Source organism: Miscanthus floridulus, chromosome 5 (genome assembly GCF_019320115.1).
Source record: "Miscanthus floridulus cultivar M001 chromosome 5, ASM1932011v1, whole genome shotgun sequence".
NCBI classification, from domain to species: domain Eukaryota; kingdom Viridiplantae; phylum Streptophyta; class Magnoliopsida; order Poales; family Poaceae; genus Miscanthus; species Miscanthus floridulus.
Window position 1 is genome coordinate 24,982,257 of NC_089584.1, and position 15,966 is coordinate 24,998,222.

Sequence of the window (15,966 nt, forward strand, 5' to 3'; positions counted from 1 at the left end):
AAAACAACATGATTTAGCTACTAACCAAATAGCTCTATATATAGGATATAGACACATATCTCAAGCATGCTATGATCAACAGTAGATAATCAATACAAACAATGATCATAATGCACTTGTTTCTTTTAATAAATCCTTTTGAAGCATAATATTTAAACTTTTTGGCAAATATTTTGTCCTATGCATGCTAGTTGATCAATCAAAGGTGTGCTATATCTCACCACATTACAAGAATCAAGTATATTTAGCTCACTACGCAAATCACAAAACCTTGACTCATCAAGAGACTTAGTGAAAATATCGGCTAGTTGCTTTTCGATGCCCACATGGTGAATTTTGATATCTCCTTTGGCTTCGTGGTCTATCAAGAAATAATGTTGGATGTCTATGTGCTTGGTTCTTGAGTGACTTACAGGATTGTTTGCTAGCTTTATGGCACTTTCATTGTCACACAAGAGTGGAATTTTGGTAAAACGACATCCAAAATCTTGAAGGGTTTGCCTCATCCAAAGTAGTTGAGCACAACATGCACCAGCTGCAACATACTCGGCCTTAGCAGTGGAAAGGGCTACACAATTTTGCTTTTTAGATCTCCAAGACACTAGGGATCGTCCAAGGAATTGACGTGTCCTCGAAGTACTTTTTTCGATCTACCTTGTAATCGGCGTAATCGGAATCTAAATACCTAAGTAGATCAAACTTAGAGCCCTTAGGATACCACAAGCAAAAGTTAGGAGTGTGTACTAAATATCTCAAGATTCTCTTAACAGCCACTAAGTGACATTCTTTTGGGTTAGCTTGAAATCTAGCACACATGCACACACTAAGTATAATATCGGGCCTAGATGCGCACAAATAAAGTAGAGAGCCAATCATGGAACGATATACCTTGGTATCTATAGCTTTCCCTTCATCATTGAGATCAAGATGTTCATTGGTTGGCATGGGAGTTTTGATAGGTTTGTCATTCACCATGTCAAACTTCTTGAGCATATCAAGGGTGTACTTCATTTGGCTAATGAAAGTTCCATCCTTCACTTGCTTGATTTGAAATCCGAGGAAGAACTTCAATTCACCCATCATGGACATCTCAAATATTTTGGTCATTATCCTACTAAATTTCTCAAAAAGTATGATTAGTACTGCCAAATATTATGTCATCGACATATATTTGGCACATAAATATATCTTTACCAACTTTGCGAGTGAAAAGGGTAGGATCAGCTTTACCTATTTCAAAGTCTTGTTTGAGCAAGAATTCCTTAAGGCATTCATACCATGCTCTTGGTGCTTGCTTAAGCCCATAGAGCGCCTTTTGGAGTTTATAGACATGGTTTGGAAACTTGGGATCTTCAAAACCCGGTGGTTGCTCAACATAGACAAGTTCTTGAATAGGGCCGTTGAGGAATACACTCTTGACATCCATTTGATATAGCTTGAAGTCATGATGAGCGACAAAGGTTAGAAGCATCTAAATTGCTTCAAGTCTTGCCACCGGTGCATATGTTTCTTCAAAGTCCAAGCCCTCTACTTAAGTGAATCCTTGAGCAACCAATCTTGCCTTGTTTCTTATCACCACTCTATTCTCATCTTGGTTGTTGCGGAAAGCCCACTTGGTGCCAACGACATTGGTATTGGGTCTCTCCACCAAGGTCCACACTTGATTCCTTTCGAATTTGTTGAGCTCTTCTTGCATAGCCATCACCCAATCTTCATCTTCAAGTGCTTTTTCTACCTTGAGGGGCTCCAAAGAGGAAACAAACGAGTAATATTGACAAAAATTTGCTAAATGTGAATGAGTCAATACCCCCTTTCAAAGACTCCCAAGTATGTTGTCAATGAGGTGATCCCGTTGAATGGTTTGCTTGAGCCTTGGGTGCTCAATTGCTCCTTGTTCATCTTTCTAGACCTTCATCTTCTTCTTATTGATGGGTTGTAGGTTTTGTCCATAGACTGGAGTTGAATCAGCTGCTACTGACTGGTCAGGTGTGGCACTGCCGCTCTTAGGCGTGGCACTACCGTGGGTAGAAGTTACAGCCAGGGTCTGCTGCTATTTAGCATCAGGTACGTTAGTGGAAATTGGTGTAGCAGTAACTTGACGAATCTCCACCTCGGTGACTTCATCTTCTTGTGGTCTAATATCACCAATAGCCAATTGCTTGATTGCTTCACATGGTGGATCCTCCTTTCCTACAACACTTGAATCAACTTGCTCTACTTAAGAGCCATTAGATTCATCAAATGTCAATCTACCGCAATCTTAACTCTCCTGGAGGTTTTGTTTAAGACGTGGTAGGCATGCTTATTTGATCCATAACCAAGAAAAAAACCTTCATCAACTTTAGGTGCAAATTTAGAGGTTTTGAGTTTCTTGTTAAGTATGAAACACTTGCACCCAAATACTCTAAAGTTTGACACCTTAGGCTTGTTACCGGTTAGAAGCTCATATGAAGTCTTCTTCAACTTCTTGTGTAGGTAGAGGCGGTTGATGGCATGGCAAGTGGTGTTGACGGCGTCACACCAAAAGATGTCTGGCATCTTGTACTCATCTAGCATTGTCCGTGCCATGTCAATGAGTGTTTGGTTCTTCCTCTCAACTACACCATTTTATTGATAGGTGTATAGAGTTGAAAACTCAAGCTTGATGTCCTCTTCATCAAGAAACTCCTCAACTAGAGTATTCTTGAATTCAGTCCTATTGTCACTTCTCACTTTCTTAATTTGGAGACTAAACTTCTTTTTGTGCTCTTCTAACAAATATCTTCACCTTTTCTTGAACTTGGCACTTGTCATACAAGAAAAATACCTAAGTGAAACAGGAATAGTCATCAACAATAACAAGACCATATTTGTTACCCCCGAGACTTAGGTAGGTGACCAGTCCAAAGAGGTCCATGTGTATTAGCTCTAGTGGTTGCTTGGTGGTCATGATGCTTCTTGGTGGGTGAGGCATGCCAACTTGCTTTTTGGCTTGACAAACGCTACAAATCCTATCTTTCTCAAACTGAACATTTGTTAGTCCAAGGATGTGTTCATCTTTTAGAAGTTTGGCCAAGTTCCTCATCCCAACATGGGCTAGTCGACGATACCAAAGCCAACCCATGCTAGATTTTGCCACTAAACAAGTCTTAAGATTAGCTTTGCTTTTGCTAAAATCAACTAGGTAAAGCTTATTCTTTAATCGACCCATAAAGACAATAGAGGAATCATCCCTTCTAAAGACTTCCACACCCTTATCCATAAAGAGACAATTGTAGCCCATCTCACACAATTGAGAAACAGACAACAAATTATAACTTAATGAATCAACATGTAATACATTTGTAATTGAATGCTCAAGGGTTATAGCAACTTTACCGAGACTAATCACATCCCCCTTTAAATCATCTCCAAAGATAATATTTTCATTTGATTGTGTCTTTGGGGAATATGATGAGAACATACTCATTTCTTTGGTTATATAATTTGTACATCCACTATCAAGCACCCAACTTGATCCACCAGAGGAATATGCCTGCAAAACAAGTTTAGGTGCTCGATTTAGGTCCCCAACTAGAATTGGGGCATTGCATGTTAGTCACAAGAAACTTAGAAACCCAAATAGAAGTATTCCTATATATGTTGGTTTCCTTTCCAACATATTTAGCAACCACTTTTTCACTGCTATTGTTCTTCAAAACAAGCATGAGGTCAAGATTTGTTGAGGTGCATGGGCCCTTGGTTGATAAGCATATTTGTTCATAGTGCCCCACACTGATTCCTTTGGCTTCTGCTGAACCAATTTCTGTTGGAACACCTTTTTCTTGGTCTTAGTCTGATCAGAAACAAAATTGGTAGCCTTTCCATTTTTCCAGAGCACGACACTGTCACCCTTCACCGCGGCACTGTCGCGGTCTGTGCAGGCTGCTCTACACCAATTCTACCCTTCCTCTCAAACTGCACACACTCATAGCCATTCACTATCCTTATTCCATTTGTCTTAGCTCCTCTTGTGTGGTTGAGCCCATGCTTGATTGAGGGGATGCCTTCCTTGCTTGAATTGTGGCCCTTTTGATTCATCCTTCTTCTTGTCATTGGATTGGGCCTTACCCATGCACCATTTTCCAATGATTTCATTGAGCCTAGCAATCTCCTTTTTCATAGCCTTCATGTTTACAAGGTTAGTGGAATAGACATTCAAATCAAGATTATAATATTTTCCACAACCTTGACTAGTGGAGGGAGTTGAGGCTTCCTTTGCCTTAGAGGGATGTGAGTTGCTTTCCCAAAGAACACCATATTGCAACTCAAGTTCTTTGTGCTTTTTATCCAAGTCACAAAACTTTTTTTGAGTACTTTATTTGCTTTCTTTGTGATAGCATGGTCCTCTTGCTCTTTGTCCAAAGCCTTGCACAATGATTCCACCTCACTTCTCTCTAATGCAAGAGCTTCCTTGCTAGCAATGTAGAGATCCTCTTGTTTGATAAGGGTTTCCTCTGTAGATTCTAGCTCGGCTTGGACACTCTCTAACTCCTCCATTAGTTTAGTGATGAATAATTTAGTCTTTCCATCCAAATTTTTAGTTATCATGTTTATTTCTTCATCACTAGAGCTATCACCAATATCACTAGGAGGTGGCGGTGGAGACTTGGATTTTGGTTTTACCTTCTCACCCTTTGCCATGAGACAAATATGAGGGGAGTAGCAGTCATCATCAGACATGTTGTTGAAGAGCCTTAGTGTAGGGGATGACTTGTGAATAGCAACGGTTGTAACCTTCTCATCCTCTTCACTTGTGCTCTCTCTAGTTGAATCCTATTCATGCCCAATGTGAGCCTCTCCCATGTACTTCTTGCTCTTTCTATGATCGGCCTTGTCCTCTTTCTTATCCTTCTTGTACTTGTTATCTTTGATCTCATATGGACACTTGGCAATAAAGTTATCGGTACTACCACAATTGTAGCATGTCCTCTTCTTCTTGTTTGGAAACTTTCTTTTCACTACTTTGTAGCCTTGCTTCTTTAGCCCCTTATGAAATCTCTTCATAAAGAGAGCAACATCATCCACTTCTCATATTGATCATCATCATTTTCACTCTCACTTGAGGATGATATAGTCTCTACTTGCTCTTGGACTTGCTTGCTTGCTTTGGGCTTGCTTGTTGAAGCTTGGTTGTTGATCTTGGACTTGCTTGTAGAGCCATGCTTGCTTGATTTGTTGTCCTTGAGAGCTACATCCTTGATCTTTATGCCATCTAGCTTTGCTTGTAACTCACTAAGCCTCTTCCTCTCATTTGCTTCTTCTCTTTGCATGTCAAATGTCAAGATCCTCCCAAGTACATCATTTGGTGTGAAGTACTCAAACTTCTTGTCTCTAATTAGAGTCACTACGGTCTCATTTCTAGGTGAGTAAGCTGCCAACATGATCTTCACAACCTTATGATCATCTAGCTCGTCACAACCATAGCCTCTAATCTTGCCCACCATAGTCATCAATCTATCAAATATCTCTTGTGGCCCTTCTCCATCCATGATTATGAACCAGTTGAGTTTTGCCATCAACAAATCAATTCTTGCCTTCCTTACTTTGTCAACCCCTTCATGTGCAAGGTGCAAAGTATCCCATATTTACTTGGCAACATCAACACCAATGACTCTATTGTACTCATCACCATCCAAAGCACTAAGCAACACACTTGTGGCTTGACCACTGAGATGAATAATTCTCATTTCATCTAGTGTTGGATTCTTGGGATCAACCGATGGCTCAAATCCATTGCAAACAATCTCCCAAATGCCGGGGTGAAGACCTATAAGATAGGCTCTCATCTAGTGCTTCCACTTGGCAAAGTTAGTCCCATCAAAATAAGGTAACTTGCCCATGGGCACATTGATGAAAGACTTCCGATCAAGGTTAGTCATAGGCATAGAGGAATAGTTAAAGGATATGGGGCATATTTGTTGTTGGAGTCGACTTTGCCCTTTCCTTTCTTTTCCTTCTTGCCCCCTTTGACACTTGGTAGGACTCATCACCATCTCCATCTTCGGAACTACTTAAGATGTCACTTGATGATGCATTGGTTGCCTTCTCTTCTTCTTCCTAGCTTCTCTTCTTTTTCTTCTTGCTTCTCTCTTGAGCTTTCTTTCTTCTTTTCTTTGCTTCTTATCTTCAAGCCTTTGCTGCTCCTTCTTCTTTTCTCTTGCTTCTCTTTTTGCTTTTCTAGCTTTCTTCCTTTTTCTTCTTTCTTCATCATTTGAGCTTTCTCGACATCGGTAGCCTCAAGTTGTGGGAGTGTGGTATTGCTTGCTGTAGAAGCACTTAGCTCGCTGTTGTCGGTGTCATGCAGCTCCACATCCTTCGTATCAATGTCCACTAGCTTCACGCCACTAGTACCTCCTCCAGGCTCCATACCTCACGCGGACAGCGACATTGCTGGGCTATAACAGCGGCACTACCGCACCTGCAGACAACTATGAGTCACAGTTCAAAATCAGTAAATAGAAACTTAGATTAGAGAAATTCCTTAGCTTCCTGCTGGTATGAGGTTCACAAATCAAGAGCTAGAAGTGGTAGAAACTCCACACACAAGTTGATCAGTCACAAACCCTAGAATCTACCTGAACAACAATGTGAAATGCAAGTGAAGTAAATCAAGCACAATGTGACACAATGATTTATCCTATGGTTCAGCTCACCACCAAGGCTTGCCTAAGTCCATGTTGTTGAGGTTGCCACTAAGGCTAGGGCTTTGCAACCCTTCCTCGTTCTCAAGTCCAGAGAGATACCTCTTGAGATGAGGAGTGAGTTTACTAGCTGCAAGAGATGGTTACAAACCTCTTGATGCTGCCACATAAGTTGGCAAGCACCATGGGTGATGCTCTAGCTGGCTAGGAGCCAAGCTCCAAGAGTAACAAACACAACCACCGGCCAAAACATGAACCAAGTGCTCTTTAGGCTTTGGGAATTAGTGGATCTACTCTCTAATCGAGTTTGGCACCTTTTTCTCTCAAGGATTGATGGGGAAATCAATGGAGAAGCTTGGGAGCTTAAGGTCACCAATGGAGAGAGAGAGATGATCATTTTTCTGTTCTTGGGCGAACTGAATGGTTCAGAGAGAGAAGAGAGACATTGGAGAGGAAGGGGAAGGTATAAATACCCCCAACGATCACTTAAGTTATGGTTGTGCCATGGCTCAAGTGTGGCAGTGCCGCTCAGCGACAGTGCCTCTCTCTAGGTGTGGCACTACCGCACAAAGCAAGACAACAAGAGTAAGAGTGAAGTGTTGGTTGTCTTGGCTGAGTAATTGAGGATGTAGGTGTAAGATAGAGCACTTGGTAGTACATGTTAGCTCAAACATTGTGTCCACCTTTATAGCACGGCTTTTTTATACTCAGATTCAAAATATAAAAGAATTTAAACCTCCTTTGAGTTTGAAGCCATCGACATTTGTAATTGGGGGCACCTCCATTTCGTATAACATCCTCTATCATATATTCCCTACTTGTCATCTCAATAAATCTCATTAATCCTCTAATTGCGTGCTCATTATCACCAAAACCCACAATTAGGGCTTGATTGCACTTTCAATAAGCATGATGCTTATATGATGCTCTACTTGTGAGTACACCCTATTCTCTGGTTGTGTGGTAGCAGCGGGAGGTGAAAGCCCTGTCTATCCTTTGTAGTCCATACCGAGTTGAGCAGGTTCTTAAATTATAGGACCATAGTTGCGTCAGTAGAGTTATCCTTTATGGTTCTCTACTGTCTAAGCGGCGTCCCGAAGTACACAAGAGTAGAGTTAGTCTTAGCTATAGTTGGGTGTATATATATACTTTGACCATGTAATAAGAATATCATAGGAATCTACCTCACCCGTTGTTCTCCTGGGTTGACTAGTTTACATTATCTTAGTGATCTATCTCCTGAGTGCCATTATGCTTTATTCCTATCATTACATTCACCCCTATTCTAGTTATGCTTGTATATTGATTAGCAGATACTCCTTTGTTACTCAATAAATCTTTACTCCATTGTTTTCCTGTGGTAAAAATATAAATAACAATACCTGGAATACTCCCAGTAAAATGCTATAATGGTATTCTGTGCGCGTGCAGAATCCTTTATATTCTATTTGCGTTAATAAATACCAACATTAACCAATCTTCAATACCAAATAAGTTTTTTTTATAATACTCCACATCAAGGTCCCACTTACCATTAGTTTTCACTATAGGGTTTTGAGGACCATCTTAAACATTTATCATTTTTCTTCGTGCTTCTTTGATTGACCACGGCTTTGAAGCAATGTTTCTATCACTATCTTTTATGTTCATGCGTTTTGGTTCTACAAGTATATGGTGGTTTCACCTAGTAATTAGGTGTGAAAGATTTAAGATAAATTAGAATGGGACACTTAAGCGCTGGTGTCAAACATCATAAGCCTTTCCTTGTTTCAAGCCTCAAGTCATCCTTTCATGCAAGTACTACATTTCAATGTACTCACCTTTTCTTTTTGTGCCCCTTGCTACCCCACCCAATTGTTCAAACTTAAAGGTGGAGTTTTACGTAGACGGTGATTGAGCTAGGTTTGTGTACCCCCGATCGGCTGCCTATGGAAGATGGAAGACCCTGCTTCGCAAAAGTCTTTGTGATGTATTTTTGTTTTAGACCGTTGGGTTATTTTGTAATAAAGTTATTGATTTTTGTAATAAACACTGTAACGTATCACTGGTAATATCATCATTATATGAATAAACCGTTCTTGGCATGCATGTGATTTGTATTCAGTTTTATTCTTAAAACCAGATGTACCAATGTCGGCCACAGCGGGATGCTGCAACAAAAAGCCGATTGATGGTTACGAGTTCTACGCATGGGATTTCTAGATCTTCTTCAGTGGAGTATGCAAATACTAAATTTGCTAGAACAAACACTATTTTGTTACATTACCTGTTAATTGCAACAAACAATTTTTATTTCTGAATTAGGCTTCTCCTGTATCTATTTTATTTAGTGGAGTATGCAAATTTAGAAACTGGTTATGAGAAATCAGGTTAGACTGAACTATTTTACTCCTTTCCTTAGAAAATCACCATGGCATGTTTGTTTTCTTTATTTATGGAGAATCGCACCAATGTTTGGTGATTAGAACACATGAAGTTGTCTTGACTTACTATGCTTTGAATAAATACAAGCAAGAGTGTATATCTTGAGGTCAGTTAACCAACCATTTTTTTATTCCAATGTGAGGGTATTATACTAGATGTGTATGAAATGTACCAAGTCCTTCACACATCCAATCATCCTAGTTTGAGAAACTTTCCATAATAACAACCAACACGTTATCCATCCTTTATTTGCTATACATATGAATCATGATTCATGGAACCTATTTAAAGTTTGTGCTTTCGGTATAAGAGGAATTAATGTTCTTTTGAGTAAGTGTTACAAGATAGTGGGTTCAAATTTGTTTCCACAGCAGTGGTTGTGACCATTCTATTTTTTTATGAGTTGCTTTCTCTGTACATATTAGACTATTAAGTTGTTGTCTTTTGCTAGGCTTTGAACAATATAAATAGAAATATTGGAAAAGGACCATTGGAGAGGTATTCTATTCTCAAATTAGATAGAAATCAAGTTACATATATTGGACCAGGATCATTCAATTTTTTGTGTGAATTCTTAACTAATAAAGCAATTAGGAGGTCATTCTACTATTAGCTTCATATATGTCCTAGAGTTCAGGTATTCAAATGATTGCACTTAAGTTACACCTTTGCTTCACAGGGAGTACCAAACTGCTGAATACTAATTTTGGTGCTCTAACTCACTATAACATTGAAGCGAAGGCTCTAAGTAGCACTGCAGGGGCTTCAATTTGGTTCACTTGTCTGTACAACATCAGTTGTAGGTTTAAGCAGGTGAACAACATTTTACAAAATTCAATCATAAAATGAATCAACAGGGTGTCAAAAGTGCAATCTAATTTCTAATAAAAACTGTGCAATATGATGTGTCACTGTGATTGAACTACATGATAAGCTGATAACTTAGAGCTCTAGTTCTTTTGAACATAAGCCACAAGAGCTCTTCTTTTCAGTTAATATGAAAAGAGTCATATGTACACGAATTATGTACATGGAGGGGCAAAAGCCCAAAAGACGTTGGGTTGCACACCTCACTATGTGAAAACTCATTGGATCGGAGAAAGAACAATAATCTACACTAAGAAACTCCAGAGAATCTACAATAAGAAACCCATACGAGCACTAAGGGGAGTTGCAGGCGGTGTGCCCTTTTGTGAAGGTCCAGATTTTCCTTTGATCCGCCCGATGACCTAGGTTGTGTTTTTGTTCAACTTCTGAAAAGTGCTTCTGTTGCTAAAAAGCATAACACCAACCAAAACGCCAACTAAATGGATAGAATCAAAAGTTGCTTTTGTAGAACCAGATGTTTTCATGTAGAGAAATTTTCACAACACCTTGGACTCTCCCGTTGGCTTTTGCTTTCTGCTTTTTCAAATGAGTGGAAACAGAGAGAAGTTTTACAGGTGTTTCAAGGAAGATAAAGAGAAGGAATAGATTTTATGTTTTAACCAAACATTTTACAGCTTTTTTCATAGCATATAACTCACAACAGTTTTTCCATAGCTCAAATCTCACAACTGAATCAAGCAGACCCATAGAGCTCTAATTACATGATAAAATGTGCTAAATTTTGAGTTCCTATCTTTGTACTCTGCTAAGTGCTTTCAAAAAGGAAGCCGAAGTTGACAAAGATTTATATGTCACAATATAGTTGTACCGAGGTTTATTTTTAAAATTTTTATAGGTTGAGTCATAGTGACACCTTGGTACATCAGTGTGAAGAGATGCACCCACTAGCAGGTGCAATGCTCTTGAGTAGGGATGAAAACGGTATGGATATTTTCCGACCGTATTCGAAACCGAATCCGTTTAGAGGGGTTGAGATCTGTCCGTATCCGAGTCCGGATATCCAACATCCGATACCGTATCCGTATCCGAATACTCAAATCGCATATTTATGATGTCGATATCCAATCGTATCCTATCCGACATAGTTGACACTATCCGTATTCGAATCCGAATCCGGACAGAAATATGAAAACAAATGTAATATCGGTGATATCCGTCCGTATCTGATCCGTTTTCATCCCTACTCTTGAGGTATATTTATTTTTTAATCAACTACACCCTATACCAGGCCAAGGAAATGTAGTAGTATGAAGTGATCCATAGTCATTACTATCTAATTACTTGGACCATGAATTCGCCAAACAATACAAATCGTATCCTACCCTAGAGGCTTGTGCGTTTGGTGTTTGTAAACAAAGTGATTTGTCTCTTCCAAGCTGGAAAATTGTTTCACAAAGCAGCTTGTTACCTGATAATAAGATCATAGTATTCCGATGGTGTTTTGGATATTTTGTTAAAAATGTGGATTTGTTATGTGATGTCAATAGTAATCTAAAATTACCATTATATGGCCATGGTAATAGGTTAAAGACAGAATGTTTGTAATAACTAACTGTTAATTACCGCTGTTTTAAAGACATATTATCGTCCGGTTTGCTTGGCTTATAAACCGTACTTTTTCAGCCAACGAACAATATTTTTCTCTCACAACAAATCAGCCAATAGTACTTTCAGCCATGGCTTATCAGCCAAACGAACAGGGCATATATTGATCTTTGGAGTGGTAGTAGGCTAGTAGCTCACCCGTGATTTTTATTTTGAACTGCATACTTAAATTATGTAAATTTTGTGTTTCCGTATTCTTTATTTATGATTGCTTTGATGATGTTATAAGTAAAATCATGTTTGCTTATCTCATTATAGCTTAAACAGCATGTTGCCAAGATCAAAGTAGACTATAGTGTCAAGAATTGCTAAACCTCAACCGGTTGATTTAGCCCCTCCCAACAACCGATTTTTGGGCCATCCGATCTTGCACAGACAGCCAGCAGGGGGCGCGGCCGACGAGCAGGCGAGGCAGCAGGCGTGGCCAGCCTCGGAGCTCGCGGCCCCGGCGGCCAGCGGCCGGCGACGAGGAGGGCCAGCTGCTTGGGGGAGAGCTGCACCGCACCACCCCGTCATCGTGGCCACCGCTTGGGGGAGAATCAAGCCGCTCCGGGGACCAGGCGCCGCGGCCGCCGTTCTGGGACCGGACGAGACACGATAGACGAGAGGGAGAGATGAGTATCATGTTTACATCAGGGTGGGCGTTCGGTTCTTGGTTCGGTTTTGGTTCAGTTCCGTCGGTTATTGATGAAATTCGGTTCCTAGAAAACGGGAACCGATCGGTTCAAAAAATATTTAGGAATCGAGCATTTCGGTTCTCGGTTATTTCGGTTCGGTTTCGGTTCTAACCGAACTAACCGAATTTTTTAAAAGACCTCAAGACAACAATAAATATCCGTGTTCTAAGGTATATTTATGCAACACTATATTCATTTTTAATAATAACAATGTATAAGAAAACAATAGCAATATAGTAACACAAATATATAGCGGTTCAAATATAAAACACTACACATAAACCAAACATAATCCTACAAAATATAAGTAAGTGAAGTATAATTCATGTAATTCAGTTCTTTCAGTTAATTCGGTTAACCGAGAGTAGGAACCGAATTTTCTTCGGTTATTTTGGTTTCTCAATATCAGGAACCGAATAAGAAACCGGATTTTTCGGTTTCGGTTCTTTCGGTTTCGATTCCGGTTCTTTCGGTTCGGTTCTCGGTTCTCGATTAAATTTGCCCAGGGCTATGTTTACACGGTTTGGGGCTTTTGGGCTGGCTGGCCGGCCATTTTCTGGGCCCATCAGTGTCTTAGCTGCAGCTAAATGAAGCCCACTGCAATTTAGGAAAAATTGTTTTGGTATTTGTGAATAATTTTTGAACAATTTGAAATATATTTGTCTGGTATCTGCAATCCATAAAATAATTTATAATTTTTTCTGAAAATTTTGGTATATATTTATTTGAGATATGCGACCCATAGAAGTATAAGTTGTGTTATCCTTAAATTACAGCACTCTGTCCAACAAATTACACAGAAGAAATCATTATGAATATAGTAATAAGACAGCGTAAATATAGCTAAAAGACAGTGTAATGAAGAAATCATTGTGAATATAGTAATACGACAATGTAAATATAGCTAAAAGACAGTGTTAGTGCATGGGTAAAATTCAGTTGTTAGGAGTGGCCAAAACGACTGACTGTCACCTAGATAGATTGGTGGCTTAATATAATATTTTTTTTTCATGATCTTCGTGTTGAAAAATTTTCAACCAACGCCCGAACCAAAAACCTTTTACTTCTGCGTGGGAAACTCCCCTCAGCTTTTCGTCAAATCAAAGAAAAAAAATGTCACAGTACTGCGTAGCATCTGCTGGCATAAAGCAAACGAATTCCATTCCCGTTAAAGCATGCCCTGAACTGCACATCTTTGCTTTCTTCTACACAGAGGTGAAAATCCGGTGAGAAAAAAAAAAGGATACAACTTCAGCGGAGGAATGTTCTTTATTCGCCAACGCTGACATATATTCCAAGCGTTGGCAGCAGGTTAACCGCACAGTGAGAGGACCTCAAAAGCAAGGAACACACACGTAGCCCTTCTTGTCGTGATCAACGAGCAAGCGCCAGCGGACGCAGGAGACTGAAAGAGGACGCAGAATCAGATGCCGGAATTGCATCGCGATGCCTTGATGAAGTGTGTGTTGCGAGGATGAATTGTGTGTTGCGTATGCTTTTTCTCCCAGTGAATCCTTCCCTAACTATAAATGCAGAGCGCGCGGCACTGCATTTTGCAACGCAGCCAAGATCACCGCGCTCTCTCGAACGTCTCCTGAGTCCTGACCAAAGCGGATCGTCCAGCACCACCGGGGCACCGGGCTTCAGGCAGCATGGCTGACGACGACCAGCAGCCGCCGGCGCAGCGGTACTGGTTCCCGTACTGGACCGCGCCGCCGCCCGCGCCTGCCCCTGCTCCACGGCCGGCCGTCCGCCCGCAGCTGTCGAGGCGGGAATCTCGCCCGGCACCGCAGCAGCCATCGCCGCCTCCTGCAACAGCAACAGCGTCGCCGTCGCACCCGCAACAGGCGGCGACGCCGGGGTCCAGAGGCGCTGGCAGTGGTGGCCCCGCTCCACCGGCGCCCCAGCCGCAGCCGACGCGGCTGTCCAGCAGGCCGTCCCCGTCGCCTTCCCGCGCTCCGCCACTCTCGCCCTTTCGAGAGCCCAATGCTCCAGTGCCGGAGCCGGCACCGGTACCGGTTGCCAGAGAGAACAAGCCACCTTCTCCTATTCGTCCTAATCCTATTGCGCATGATGTTCCAAAGCAAAAAGACATCACCGTTCCGCAAGAGAAAATCATCCAAGAACCGCTTGTAGCATCCAAGACACAAACCAAGGCCCCAGAGAAAGAAAAAGCCAAGGAGAAGAAAAAGGATAAAGAGAAGGAGAAGGAGCAGGTGAAGGAGAAAGATAAGAAGGACAAGGATCACAAAGAGAAGAAGGAGAAGGATAAAGAGAAGGAAGGCAGCCAGCTGCACAAGGAGCTCAAGGCGGGCGTCGCCGACATGGTGCAGAAGCTCAGCTCTTCGGCGCCGTCGACTGGCGGCGGCCACGAGCGCGCTGGCTCGGCGGCGGCGGGAACGACCATCATCACGCTGGCCGGCGAGAACAAGGGCGCGTCCATGAAGGTAGCCAGCAGCGCCTTGGCCGACGGCAAGGGGGACGCGGCGGGCGGCAAGGAGCGCCGCGGCCACAAGCTCGACGGCAGCGGGAAGGAGCAGGCTGGGGGCGGCAAAGGGCTGACGGCGTTCGTCAACAGCAACGTGCAGGTAACCAACAACTCGCTGCTGCTGCAGAGCTCCTGCAACGGCGGCGACCCGGGGGTGAACCTCAAGCTGTCCACCAAGGCCAAGAAGAAGGACGGCTAGGAAGCCGGGGGCAAGAGTGGCTCTGCTGCTGCGCCCAAAAAATGATCAGGCTTCTCATCCATGGCTGGCGCGCGCATGGCCATCGAGCAGTGACGAACAATTATTAGTTAAGCATCCATCAAAACAGAGAGTTGGACCTGGTTAGCATCGATAATTTTATCTGTTATATGTATAATCAATTAATCATGGATGTGAGTTCGCAAAAATCGTGCTGAATGATGCCTATAAAACTTAACAGGACCTGGTTAGCATCGATAATTTTATCTGTTATATGTATAATCAATTAATCATGGATGTGAGTTCGCAAAAATTCGTGCTGAATGATGCCTGTAAAACTTAACAAGATTCCAAAATGAGCGAATCAAGCAACCGAATCTCTGTGCACATGGTCTGATCTCTTTAAGGAATCTCCAAATGTTACTTGTCAGGAAAAATTGGAACCCACGAACAATAACCGTATTGTTTTTTTCTTTGAAATTATCAGTGATAGAGATTGAGAAAAAACACCTCACACCATTTCGGGTTGGATGACTTGCATATATGTAGCCTGAATGGCCTGTATAATAATTGTATTTTTTTTCTTGAAATTATTAGTGATAAAGATTGGGAAAAAAACACCTCACACCCTTTAGAGTTGGGTAACTTGCATATATGTAGCTTGAGTGTCATGTGTTACATACACATGTACAAATACATTGATTATAACGCTTTGGGAATTTCTATGATTTTTCGGATATTATTCCACTTTTGTAGAGCTAAATACGTTTTTTGAAGTGTCTAGAGATATTTTCATGAGCTATAATAATTGTATTTTAAGGATTTTTTTGAAATTTTTTTGAAAGTTTAGAGATATTTTTCTGTGTTTTAAAAACACTATCAAGTATTTACCGTTTTTAACTTAAAGGAAAGATAAAACCATCTTCAAAACCACACTGAGGTAATTTGAAAGGTTTTGAAAGTTCAAAGATAAAGTGTCTGGTTTTGAAGTTTGAGAAAAAAAAAACTCATTCAGGGAGGTAGAAC

General features: G+C 41.2%; 1 protein-coding gene across 1 annotated transcript; it reads left to right on the forward strand.

Moving 5' to 3' along the window:
* Nucleotides 1–13,704: 13,704 nt before the first annotated feature.
* On the forward strand, nt 13,705–15,201 carry LOC136451804 (uncharacterized). The gene has a single exon (XM_066452485.1). The coding sequence runs from the start codon at nt 13,909–13,911 to the stop codon at nt 14,941–14,943; it is 1,035 nt and encodes a 344-aa protein (XP_066308582.1). The 5' UTR covers nt 13,705–13,908; the 3' UTR covers nt 14,944–15,201.
* Nucleotides 15,202–15,966: the final 765 nt, after the last annotated feature.

Coding starts and splice junctions, on each gene's coding strand:
- LOC136451804 (XM_066452485.1), top strand. CDS start 13,909: ATGGCTGACGACGACCAGCAGCCGCCGGCGCAGCGGTACTGGTTCCCG.